The 13,375-nt window shown below is 40.7% G+C and overlaps 2 protein-coding genes across 7 annotated transcripts in view; one reads left to right on the plus strand and one right to left on the minus strand.

Moving 5' to 3' along the window:
• Positions 1-1,939: 1,939 nt before the first annotated feature.
• LOC108107227 (receptor expression-enhancing protein 2) lies at positions 1,940-2,778 on the minus strand. Of its 2 annotated transcripts, XM_017214646.1 has the most exons (2): positions 2,450-2,778; positions 2,333-2,390 (listed from the first exon to the last, which is right to left on the minus strand). In XM_017214646.1, exons 1-2 carry the CDS (start codon positions 2,662-2,664, stop codon positions 2,360-2,362), a joined length of 246 nt encoding a protein of 81 aa, XP_017070135.1. In that variant the 5' UTR covers positions 2,665-2,778; the 3' UTR covers positions 2,333-2,359. The 2 variants fall into 2 exon arrangements, with proteins under 2 accessions (XP_017070134.1, XP_017070135.1); XM_017214645.1 differs by having other exon boundaries at positions 1,940-2,778.
• Positions 2,779-5,994: 3,216 nt separating this feature from the next.
• The window catches only part of LOC108107337 (venom metalloproteinase 3), a 46,175-nt gene continuing 38,794 nt past the window's right edge, over positions 5,995-13,375 (plus strand). For all 5 annotated transcript variants that reach the window (XM_017214824.2, XM_017214825.2, XM_017214826.2 and 2 more), the window contains exons 1-2: positions 5,995-7,055; positions 12,627-12,747. In XM_017214824.2, coding sequence (XP_017070313.1) covers positions 12,679-12,747 — 69 coding nt within the window. In that variant the 5' untranslated portion in view covers positions 5,995-7,055; positions 12,627-12,678. The remainder of the gene's footprint in view (positions 7,056-12,626; positions 12,748-13,375) is intronic.

A 13,375-nucleotide genomic window follows, 5' to 3' on the forward strand; every position in this document is an offset into this window, starting at 1 on the left:
CGTAAAAGAGCTTTCCGATTTGATTATCCCTTTGTGATCGTAATAAACGGATCTTAATTAAAATTATTGATGAGTGCATTAAATTTGAGTTTAATATATAGATGGTTCTGGCACGTGGGAATCAATTTGGTTGAGAAGCGAAGGCTTCGGCTGACTCTCCAAGGTTAGGATCATTGGCTTCTGATTCAGATCGATTTTCGGCCGAAATTTCTTTCTCATACAAAACCAAAAGCATATAACTATGACCCTGCCCCACAGGTGAACGCTCATGACATTTCGGATAGGCATTCAAAAAGACATCAAGAAAAGGTTCCCATACAGTCCACAGACATTTCAGCAATTGAAACCGAAACTCCGAATCAATTGTAATTGTGCCTAATAAATGAAATGTTGACGGAAATAACGCAGAAAATAACGAAGGGGTTCGGGGGCGCACATTACGTGTGCGATTGTAAAAGGCAAAAATCACAATTACCAACATGCATGCATAATTAATTTGTGGGTCAATTGCAAAAACTTGAACTTCAATTCAAGTGGCTCTGTGTCTGAGACCCACTGGGGTGTCATCTTTGGCACATCCACATCGCCTAGGAAGTAATTTTTTGTGGGATTTCGGGATTTGCATAAATGCCGCCAATTAATTTTGTTATGCAAATTAATGACAAACAATTAGCGATGCGGGACAAAGCCGATTTATTAATTGCACATTATTATTATTGTTATTTTTTTTACAAAGTATGTAAATGCAAATATTTATTTCGCACTCTGTTTCGCTGTTTCCTTTTTTTCGATGCTGTCAATGGCAATGCGCGCTTTATCGCTGATTAACCCAAATTTAAATGGAGCTTAACCCAAGCCCATTCAATGAGAAAAGTACGGCCAGGTCCAGAGGCTAAGGAACTTTGGTAAGAAGCTAATGACACCTCGATGTGGGTGCAGGCAGCTGATGAAATTATCTTTGAATGTAAATGATTAAGGACTGTACTGGACTGTGATCATTGCGTCTGAGGAAGGCACTCAAACTTATTTTATGGAGGCAAAATTCATATTTATCTACTAAAAGTTCATCAAACTGCTTGTTAAAACTACACACCTTATATAACTTAATGGCCAATTCGCAGCATTTTAATGAGCACTAATATTTTTATGAATTTGGTAAGCAGTAACTTTAACTTGCAATGCAATCAATTATTTTTAATGCGCCGAACAAATCTCCTTCCTGTTAAACAAAATTAACGCTTATTGTTGTTTATCGATCAGCACAATCAAATTAAATACAGGAAATTAATAAAGTAATAAATGTTTTTCAAATAATAAACTCCTTTATTGCTTCTAGAACTTGCTTTGACCCTTATCGAGATATTGTTTAGGTCCCAACGAACTGAATCGACTTGGAGCCCCGAAAGATCATCGATAAACAAAATTGAAACAAATTGCTTTACAATGCGGTGACGAATGCGTCATTTACATTGCGGTTGTTATTGCCAATTTGGCGAGCCGCGGATTTTGATCAAGATTAATAGTGTGCTAATTGCATTAAGATTGTTGCCAGCAGCATTCCCCAAAAAGCCGCAACACGCGTTCCTACCTTCGCAGCAAGTTCGTTGCTTCAGTCTTTTGTTTATGCCCGTCGTTCGACGTTTGCCGTTCTCAATTAATCAGCTGCATCCCTACAAAACGTATGTAAGTGTTCTGCTTAGCTTTCAACAATTTATCGGACACAGTTTTGTTCGCCAATTTGTAATTACAATGTGGGCCATTGGCCAACAAATTGCTACTGATCGCCGGATCATCGATTCCTGGCGCCGATCCATGAATCAATTATCATGCACCGTCCTCTGGCAATGAACTTTTCTAATCGAAGATTAATGGAAAGTAGCACCAGATTGGCAGCTGCTTCTGTAAACTCCCCAGCAATGAATCACTACCAAGATTTTGGATACTCCGATCAGATCAGATTCCGCATTTAATCACTGACGTCTGCAAGGGCAAGAAAACAAACAAGAGTTCAAGAAACTACTCGGAATGGCGAGTTGCATTGTATCTCATTCTCCATCGATAAGGCGGAGATGGTTTCATATCTCCAGACTGGTTATCCTTCTGTCTTTGAGACAGATAATTGATGATATAGTCCATTGATTCACGGTCTAAACTGTCCAAGTCAGCTGCCCGACGAGCCTGGTCAGCTTTATCCATTTCAATATCGGCCAGGAGACATGACAGTTCTCGTTTCAAAAGATGCCCATTGACCTGGGGTCCTTTGCTTTGCTCATCCTGATCTTTCCCAATAATCGTTGTTACCAGTGCAGATTGCATGAGGATATGGACAAGCTTCTGGCGCAATATATGATAATAGCAATTACAATACGCGATGATTGGTCCCATTCTTCCTAAAACGGAATAACCAATAAAGTCATAAAGGTGATTGGTGCTGTAAGGGGCACTGAACCAGATGCATATGGACAGGATCAGCTTGAGGGCGCCGTAGAATGGCAACCCACCAACTAGGAAGTCTGTTAGGACCCCGATTCCCTGGAGCATGGCGTAGATCACCCAATATTTCAGCCATAGAACGACGAAGTGCTTTTGACCATGGCTGAAAGCCCGCAAGGTGGTCCATCCCGGTAAGAGTGTTCCGTAGTAAATATATATTAGACGCAGCATGTCTACGTGTGTCAATTTTTCAGCTGTTCCTAAGGTGGAATTGTTTACAATACAAAATATAATATAATACAAAAAAGGTGAGTTTATACTCTTTTCAAGTATGATTTTTAGGCTTGGAATATGTGATGTGAATACATTGGGCAGACGTTATAGTCGGAGACTTTTGAGTTCTTTACTTTTCGATATAAAATTTAATAAGCGATGGGGACAGCACTGATTTTCCGCTGAAAATGGTTTATAATGATTGTGCTCACATTCCAAAACCAAAAAAAAAAAAGAAAAACCGAAAGACAATCAAATAATTCCTTGTCACTTCCTAGAGTCGGCTCTTGGAGCAATCAAAAAATCTGTGGCCAGCACTTGGCCATCAGTGGCGACGCGGAATGGCGGTGGTTTGAACCGGGCTAAGTGCCTGGGGGCTTTGCCTGCGGCTTTCGCAAGACCAGGAGCCAAATCAATGGGTAGCCGCGTGTGTGCGCCTGTCTTTTAGCCAGCTTTATGCATATTTATAGATTTGTTTGGCCGACTAACAAACCAAAATAAACCAGATGAGAGGAGGGGGGAAGAAAGAGACCCAGTTTATGGGCCAGATTGTATTAATGGCGGCGCCTTTTTGGCCAAAACGATGCCAGTGCCGTTGGTCTTTCGGTCCATTGGGGATTCGGTAGTAGCTTGCCAGTTGGTTCGACCTGACATAATGGAAATAATAATATAATCGATTCGGCTGTAATTTTGCTCAACTTGTTCGACCTGTCTGCCCCTAAAATTTATGAACATTTCTTCAGCTCAAATCGGGACTCTGTTTATCCGCTTCACTTGTTCGCTACTCCTTATAACTTCCCCCCAAACATACTTCAACCAGATTAGTTTGCTTGGATTATTACATCATTTAAATAAAACAAACGTTTTGTTTGACAATTTCGTAAACATTTCGTTGGCGGATTTGAAGATTTCCAAACAAAGTAGCGTGAAATGTTGAAAATTATGCAAATAGTCTATGGCTTTTCTTTGTTTATTTTTGTAGAAATTTTCGGGGGAAGAGAGACCCATAAATATTGAACCCAGCTGGGATGTGTTTTTAAATGGGTTTTGTTTCGTTTTTTTTATGTTTCTCTTGATGTCTTTTATGTATCATTTGTGTATGCTGACGCCTCGTTAACTCTGTCCATATGTGTGAATGTGCCGAGTAGCGGGGATTACAAGCTGGATCCGATGATCTGCTAACCTCTTTATCGGAGATTCGTACCTCAGCTGCGGTTGCCCAAGACTGAATCTTTCTCCACCTCTTTCGGCTTCGGATTTTTGGGTCTTCGATGCGGGCAGATTGGCATTGACCCTTTGACTTGACACGGATAAATACATATATCTTTGAGGGGATGGGGGATGGGCGGCGACAAAACTTACAATTTGATTAATCGAACAGCTGGGGAATTACATTTTCACGAATGACCTTCATTCGATAACTAATTTATAAGCAACGCCTAAAGTAAGGAAAATAAGTGTCTGAAAGATGAGAAAGAATATAACTTGGGATTGCTATTTCCGTTGAGTTAAACTCGCAGAAAAATATGCAATTTGGTCAAATGCCTGTAAATCAATTATTCAGAATGAGAAATTCATAAACCACACGACGCGACTCATTCAGCCGTTTTAACAGGAAAATAAAAACTCGTTTTGGGGTTCAACAATATTGAACCTGACAAAGAGCGAGAACAATTGTTAAAAGGCCAAAGAAAATGTGTCAAATAATATTTAATGCATGCGAAGTCAGCTCGAATGCGATGCACTGTGAGAACGGCAAGACTTGGCCAATAAACAGCGCAAATTTAAGGTAATGTAAACAAATGCAAAGTAATTAACACGAAATCCGCATAAAAGTAATGAGTTCAATTGCCAAAACGAAACCAGTTCGACAGCGCTCAAGGAACGTTGACTAGGGGGAGGGATTGGGTGGAATTCACAGCTCATTAATAGATGGGTATCTCTAACTCCGAGTTAAATGTCGCCTGAAATGTTACACTCAGATTTGGGATCTGCATGGGTTATTTGCCGCATGCAAATGAGGTTCGATATTTAAGTATATGGCGTAGTGGGAGGATGGGTCTCGAGATCTGGGATCGTGTGCCCCCGTTGAGTCATCCGTGAGATCAGTTCATTGCCGTTTCACCCAAAGACCATTCGATTAACCTGATGCCACAGCTGCTGGGCTTACGTAGGTGGTTCACTGTGCCTGATTTTATTCGGAACCCGGCCCATTGAGATCTTCCCATCGATCTCTCAATGTGTGACAATTACCTTCTTAATTGGCCCAGTTTGATTGGACCGATTTGATCTTAATATTTTTTATATGCCTCACGCCTTCACGTGGGAGTCAAATGAGTTTTTATCAATGCGAACATAAACAATTTCGCAGCCCCACTGCCATTGAACTTGGTGTGAACGAAACGATTTTATCTAAGACTTTTGAAAAATGGTTTTTGTTTGCTTTGTCTTGGCTTTCAAAGGGGGAATATGGCTCGAAAGGAACTTCCGATTAGATTGCCGAAGTGGGTTAATCATTAAAATGAGATTTTGGCTTAGAATTTTCAGATTAAGCCTTCAAAGTACACTGGGTCATTGAAATGGGTTAGAAGCCAAAGCATTGTTAGTTCAAATTCATGAAAAAATATTACTGTGTTTCTACTGTTTACTAACGACAGTTTATTGTTACTAATATTGTACTAACTATGATTCATTTTAGAAAATGTTCAGCCTGAACTCTACAGCTAATGATCTTGTGAGATCGAACTTTCCGTTAGACATGCATCACGAGTGCTGGAAAATGATTTGTTCTATCAGATTTTCAGTTTCCTGAACGAAGTGTCAGCGATGTCAATGCCCAAATGACACCTTCTTAATTAATTTAGCATTCGAGGCGCCAATTAAACAATGTCAGATGTTTCGAAGTGCTCGTAACATTTTCGATGCGAAGATGCCCGCCTGAAGATTAATTAAATCGAGTCTTTACAACATTAATCAGTGGGATTCGGCTCAAAGAGTCATTCAACGCAGAGCGAGAGGGAAATAGTTGGCCCGAACCCACTCAAAGTTTGGCTCAAACGCGAAGCTCGAACTATGGAACGAAAAATGCAAGTGTTTTATGTTTTCGCTTTCGTTGGCTTCGGAGCTTTCAAGGCTTTTGGCTGGCTGCCTCATAGCCTAGTACTTGTGTTCAGTTTGGCCCAAAGCTCCGCTCTCGGACCGCTGATGGTGGCATCTCGCTCCCACAGCCAGCTTTGGATCGGTTTTGGACCCCGTCGAGCGTTCCAAGCGATCGTTAACTTTAGTGTGCGCCGACCTGTTTCCGTAGACGGCCACAAAAAACCGTCAAAGACATAGCCACCAACCTTTTTGGACTCTGATTTCGATTTCGAGAAACGGTTATGCCAAAGTAGATTTTCGAAAAATCCCCAAAAGTGACTGTTGTTGGCTGCCACAAAGGGATTCTAAAGTCTCAGTGCAGCGGCAAGATCGTGACGTCAGCTCAGCTCAGCTCAAAAGTGCAATTCCCCAGCAAAACAAAGCTCAATTGCAATCTCCCGCCCCGTTTTACCCCGTTTTCGTAATCGCATCGTGCAAAAAGCTAAACACCAACAAAAAATAAGAGTTAATTACTTAAAAAAAAAGTGAATTTGCTGTCAGGCATCCCGCTCGCACCCCCAGCATTTCGTACCGTTGCAGTCGACGCCGCAGTTGCCGTCGCCGTTGTCGTCGCCGCGCTCTTCATTGTTTATGTTTTTTTGTGTTCTTCCCCACCCCGCAGAAGGCGGGGAAGTAAGTAATAATAAAAGCAATGAAACGAAATTGAGTGAAAAATAAATTTCGTTTACAAAAAATAAAGCGAAAATAAAGAAAAAAGCAAAAATTATAAGCGAATGAGGAGAAAAAATTCACTGCCAAGCAAATTTCACGCCGTATTTAATCTTTGCTCACTGACCGCCTCCAGCTTAATCGCTGCTCGTCTTTCTTTCCGTTCCGTTCGCGATCGCGAGTGTTCTGTGCCCCGATTCTGGATATATAGCTCCGGCTTTAGCCCCAGTAACGGCCACCGATCTAATCCGATCCCAAGTCCCCATCTAGAATCTCGAATCTCTTAGTCCCGGGCTGTGTGTTCTGGAGATCGCCGCGTTTCGTTTTTCGTATCTCGATTATCGATTCAGAACAGCACTCGGAACAGATATCGCTGAAGTTTCGCATCCTTAAACTTGATCAATCCTAAATCACTGCCCATCGATGATGATTGTGATCTGTGCCCGCATTTGACAGTGCTGTAGAAAACTTGGAAATCCCGCAAAAATCCGTTTGGTTCGCAACGTTTGTTTGCCCAGTGAAGCAAACAGGAACAAACTTAGGTGAGTGTTAAAGATTAGATATCTTAGGAAGAGTAAAGTTTTGAAAAAATATTAAAATAATAATAGGAAGAAGATATCTGAAATCCACGATCAGATTGAATTTGTTTTAATTTGTTAAATTAGTTAAGTCGATGATACAGAAATCCATTAGGGTATCAGGTATCTAGAAATACTTTAAATTTATTTACTAAAAATCAATCTGTTTGATTTTTAACGCAAATTTAAAAAATAAGACAATTCATATTGTCTCTTTCTAGGAACTCATTTATCAGATATCACTTTTCTGTAGTTCCTTAATTTTTATCCATCTTTGAGATGGATCAGAAAATACCTAAGACTGTTAATGCTAGCACATGGCAGTCGAACAGAGCCATAAAAATCGTACTTTTCTTCGATCATTGATTTTTGATTATTGCCTCATATAACAAAAAAGTGGTTGAGTTGGCTTTTACTAATTTGCAGACAAGTTTTGGGTCATAATTGTTACTACACATGTGAGCTTGGTTTTGAACTTGCTAATTGCGGAATCGAGCAAGATGAAGTGAAAGAGATATAGGATATATATATAACTTAAATGCTTGTCCCTATAAAATTCCAGAGGAGGGAAACAAGATTTCTAGAGCAGGATCTTGGGTCTTGGGCGGGGGATATATACGTGGATACATGACTTTTGTCTGGCTCTTAGTTCGGCCCACAAAATGGGCTTGTTTCCCAGTTTTAAGTTCAGTTGAGCTGGTTTTGTTTTATATTTTTGTTTCGCTGAAACAACTTTTCGTGCCGACTTGTTGTTGTTGTTTTTGTTGTTGCTGTTGTGGTCTTATTATCTCATTGTTGTTGTGTGAGTTTTTGGCTTTTGGTGTGTTTTCAGTTTACAGTTTACAGTTTTCTGTTGGCTTTTGCGAGCCTCGGACCAATGCGATTTTGTAATATTGCTACAGTTATTATTGCCCACCACGCTCTGCTCTCCGCACAGTATTTTAGTTATTTTTGCTGCAATTATTGCAGTTTTTGATTTCAACAAAGAGAGTGAGAGGGCGAGAGAAAGAGCGGGAGCGAGAGCTTTGAGCTTTCAGATCTCGGCCTTTGTTCGATTATATATATCCAATATCCCACTATCCATCGATTTGCCACTTTCTAAGCTATTGATATTCCTTGAAACGAGGGCCCTTCTGTGCCTTTGTCTGGATTACCTATAAAGAGCCATTTATTTGTGCCATTCGATAGCGATCATTCATCAGATTTCGAGTTCAGTTCGCTTTCAATTCATCTTTATAAACTCTGTTGCTTCTCGGGATCTTTTTCGTTGGCTTTTTCATTGACATCGACGAAGACGAAACCCGAGTAACCTGTTTGTTTATATTTTTATTTGTGTTGTTTCAGTCGCCCAGCCACTCAATTTACTTAGTTGTTGCTGCTATTTCAGTTTGCTAAACATTCATGGAATAGTTTGTCAGGGTAGTCAATGTACTCGGGTTGTTTTTTATTTACACAAAAAAGGTTGCCATGTAAATTGTTGTGTTGTTCAAGTTTTACTTATTTTGTTATAATATTATGTGATATTTTTTATTCAAAAGGGGAGTATCTTAACTTTATTACTCACCTAAATATCTATAATTAACGATATTCATTAATAGTCAAGGAATTTGTTAGCTTTCTCTAATCATTTACTTCTAAATTTAGAATCTTAAGCCAAAGTCTCTTTGTTTACCTAAGATAGTAGCTTCACCTATACGGACTTTACGATTGAGTCATTTACTGTGCATATGATTACTTTTATTAGCACTAACATTAAAATGTAAAAAGTTAACAGTTGCATTGCAAAAGGCAATAATCGTGAAAAACAATAAAGCAAATGCAAGTGGAAACAGAGTTAAAAACCATAGAAACCAGCGCACAAATCGAAGTAAAGCTGAAGTCAAGCATTTTAGCCGACGTCTTCTTCAATTTCAATTACAATTTCACTTTCATTTTCATGCGGTTTACGGCTTTTCCGACTTCGACCGCAACTGCGACGACTGCGACGTCGCCTGCGACTGCACGCAATCAGTGCAAGTGATTGTTGTTGTTGTTGCTGTTGCTGTTGCATGTTGTAATAGCAGCTGGAAAAATCATAACAAGAGCAGCAATAATTGCAAGAGCAAGAGCCAGAAACAGCGAAAAACAGGAGCAAGTCTTCAATTCCGAAATTCGTATTCACGTTTTTCGCAGTTTTCGCTGTTGCATGTGTTCTTTGGGCAAATATTTTATTTATTTTCTCTCTCCGGCTTTTCGCTTGCCATTGTCTGTCATTGTGGGGCCCATCTTTAAGTTTAATTAGTTTCGCATATTACGTATACGCAGTGTTGTTTTTTACCTCTGCTTCGACGCGGTGGCTTGCATTTTTTCAATATTTGCGCATTTTATAATGGCGTTTTAATTAATAATTTGTATTGAGGGACGTCGAGAAAAAAGTGTCTTCAAACTGGTTTTCGGTGATGTATCCGTTTCGATCTCCGCCTCCCGCAAATTACGTATACGCACCATGGGTCTGGCCCTCTGCCTCTGTTGTGTGCAGAACTCTAACCGATGGCCAGCAATCTCATATACATAAATGAATAATGTGCTTAGGAACAGATGCTTCGGCCACATATTTAACCCGCGGCCCTGAAACCAGTTTAGAAGCCATGATCTTCGATGGATTATGTCAGCGAACCTAGAATTCAAATTGGGCTCATTCAAATATTAGTATTTGACATTTGGTCTCACTTTATTTCTTTTCCGTTCGTCATTAACTCCATTTGCACAGCTGTTTCCACAGCTCAACGTGGATTGCCGAGCTTTCGGCAGACGACGGGCAACTCAAGGTGCAGGTTCCCAAGCCGAAACCACATTCATTGTTTTATCATTATAAAACAATGGCCAAAAGATTCGCTCGCCCTTTTCCACAGCACACACTCAAATACACAAGCGTTGGGCAAATGCAAAAAGTTCAGGTCACAGACATTTTACGTAATCTCCACCTCCACTTGATCGTTGTCTGCAACTTGCAGCGGAATTGTCGGCGAAATATCAAGAAAAATTTATTATCTCTTGTGCAAAACGCTCACAGTTGAACTTTGTTATGTCACATTTTGGCCGATTTATGTGTGATCCAGTTTGTGTTTTTGTTTATGGTCTCAGCGCGCTGCGGCTGAGAAATGGGTTTGCCTCATCACCCATACGCCCTGTGATTCCCGGTTCTTTGAGCCAATGTCAGCTGTGTAGACAGCCAAGCGGAAAATGGGTTCATTATCAAGCCAAATGGAGGGCTACTGAGTCAGGTGCTGACACAGATCCCCCCCCGATGCTTATCGGCGAACAGAAGCCACCGAAAAGACCAGCTGTTTGTCTGACAATCCGGCGGGAGAGGTGGCGATGAGCTGGCCAACTGTCAATGTCAGTTTAAACTAAAACGCTGACGCCCTCCGAAAAAGATCGAGACAACGACAACTTACAACAGACCCGGGCGCAGAGGGTTGTGTCAGCAAATTCATTAAGAAAGCAAGAGCTGAAAGCCAAACTCAGGCCAGCAGCAACACACAAAAAATTCCCATAAACCGAAACAGACGCTGACTTTATGGTAAAAGCAACAGCCACCAAAAAAGTAAGAAAAAAGGGGAAAAGGTAAAAAAAATATATGGCCAAGCGGCATAATTATGCGGAAGCTGACAATGCAACTTGCTTTGCTGTCTCCTCGTTTCGGTTTTTGGCGGTTTTTGGCACAATTCCATTACCATTTTCATTTCCACACTTTTGGGCCAGCTTCTGTTTGAAATCGGTTGACATTTGATGATGCGTATCTTTTTATCTATCCACCCGTATTTCCCTAGTCCGTAATTATATAAAAATATGAACGGGAATTATGCAAGCTTGAATATAAATCAAAAAACAGTTTTGCCATAGCCGTAACCTTGAGCTGGCTCAGATTCAGATTTATGCATGCCCACATATGGCAAATGATTCGACCCTAATCGGCCTTAATTATGCAAATGGCAGACCGAATGGAGTTGCCATCTTTTTAGTCAGCCACCGCTTGCCTCATAACTGTTTCTCCGATTCGGTCTGATTTGGCTTGCATTGTAAAATATGAATCGGAATATAAACGAGACTATTGGCGGTCACCGAAGAGCCGTCACGTTTTGATTTTATAATTTACAAGTCTCCGCTTCATTAATGTGCATTTGAATTTCCTGATAACTTGGCTTGCAGCCACTGCACATTAGTTGGGTTTCGTTTAACCCTCTTCAATGGTCTTAATTCGTTTTCGTTTTCGGGTGAAAGTCTTACCTTGAAGGTTGCCAAATTGCACTTTCGGTTAACTCTGCTTTTCTTATGGATTTATGAGGGTTATTACAGCTCAGCAGAAGTCATGTGCCCTTTGGCCAAGTTGGAAGTTGGCTTGGGTGATTTGAGGGGCAAACTAATGGCCTCATTATCTTGCCTTTACTTTCAAGTTTGTGTTCTAAGTCTTTTGTTTGTTGGCTTAGCTTAATATAAGTTTGGTTTTAAGTTTTGGTATTCATAAAGGTGATTTTTAATGCTTTATCATTTCTTGATAGCAATCAGTATTTGCACTTTCTTTGAGCTCCAGATTTGCAGCTGGCAAACGTACAATTTGCAGCAATCCATGAGCAAACGGCTTGGGGCATTGCCCTTGGGCTGTGTTACACCCATTTTTGGCAATTGCTCAGCTGAGCATTTCATTACGATTGATGATGATTGATTCGCCAGCGAGACTTTCTTCGAATGGAAGTGGGCCATGGCAGGTCTGGCAGCATGTTGCATGCAAATTGTGCAAAACCTTTGGGGATATAAAATGTCATGCAATTTGTCGTAAATGCCGCTGAGAAGTTGCAACACGAAATTGCAGCTGCTGTTGTTGCATTTGTTGCCGCTGGTCAGTTCTGTTTGTTTTCTTGGTTGGTTTGTCAAAAGGTTTGGCCATGTTGCTGCCGCTGGATGCGATGGATGCTGTTCGGCTCTTGCCACGCATCGCTGCATCATTATTGACAATTAGCCGCATTCGATGCCGGGCGGATGTGCAACTGCAACAGCAACAGCAACAACACAAGCTACCCAAGCAACAACAGCAATCAACAGGGCCGGACAAGATTGTTTTATAGCCCCGAGGCTGCTTCTTGGCCTTATGCAATAATTAATTACTCAGCCAGCGGGCCAGAAAACTAGGTTTTTCTTTCTACAAAAATAAAAGTAAATATTAATAGAGGCAGCAACAAGCGTTTGAGTTGCAACAACAGATGCTCACTGTACTTGCTTTACAAACATAATGCCCATTTGAGCATGACCAAGACGGGTTTGCGGGCAGCCAAATAATGGTTATGTGAGGTGGTAAAATTATTTTTGGAAATAAATATTTTGCATGCTGAAGTTGCGTGAAGAGATTGGGAAATGGGATGGGCCTGTGTTGTGGCGTTTAAGGGTGGCATAAATTAAAAATAAAAACATAAAAATTAAAGTTATTTCCTAACTGAAAAATAAAATTAAATTAATTCACTTTCAACTAACTCTTTGTTTTCCTTTATTTCATTACAGTTTAAGCATTTTTAAGGATTATATTAGCACCCTAGGCGACCGGCTCAGTAAGATGTCCTCAACATTGGTCATTCTCACAGCGCTCCTCTTGGCCAGAACACTATGCCAGGCCCTGCCAGATGTAAGTACCCCTTTGAAGCTCCAATGCCAGAGACTTTGGATCACGTTCCATCGAACAGCAAGAACCCATCAATCAATTCAATGCGATATCAATGAACAACCTTTGGCCACTTGTAGTGCTTAAAACCCGCTGTTAACGGTTTAAAAAACCCAACAACAAGTGGCCGCCAGTCAGCCAGTCAGCGGTTTCATTGTCATTCGCATTGTGCGTAATTAGCATTTCAAGAAATACAAAAACATTTTTTGTATATTAATTAAATTACAAAACAGAGCGGAGAGCCGAAGAGAGTCGTCGTTAGAAATAAAGCATTGGCATTGTGTTTCTCAGTGCGATCGTGTGGGTCTATCTCATTGAAATACAGCACAGCTTTTGTTTTGTTTTCTGTTTTCTGTTTTCTGTTTCTGTCTTCTGTTTTGTTCGAAGAAAAAGCTCGGCCAGCAAAATTATGGCCAAGGTCGGACGTAAAAAGTTCTTGTAATTACTCCAGCTGAATTTCAGTCTGTCCCCTCCCTCTTTTTATTTATTTATTTACATTGCTCACTGCCACTTTTTGCTGGCGTTGGCCAAGTGTGTCTCTTTCTCTTTCATTGCCACCGTTTTCCACTGTTGCGGAGGTTATGGTCTGGCT

Source organism: Drosophila eugracilis, unplaced genomic scaffold (assembly GCF_018153835.1).
Source record: "Drosophila eugracilis isolate 14026-0451.02 unplaced genomic scaffold, ASM1815383v1 contig_1765, whole genome shotgun sequence".
Classification (NCBI taxonomy): domain Eukaryota; kingdom Metazoa; phylum Arthropoda; class Insecta; order Diptera; family Drosophilidae; genus Drosophila; species Drosophila eugracilis.

Bases quoted from the DNA above. Each gene is read 5' to 3' on its own strand.
- LOC108107227 (XM_017214645.1), bottom strand. From the start codon at position 2,664: ATGCTGCGTCTAATATATATTTACTACGGAACACTCTTACCGGGATGG.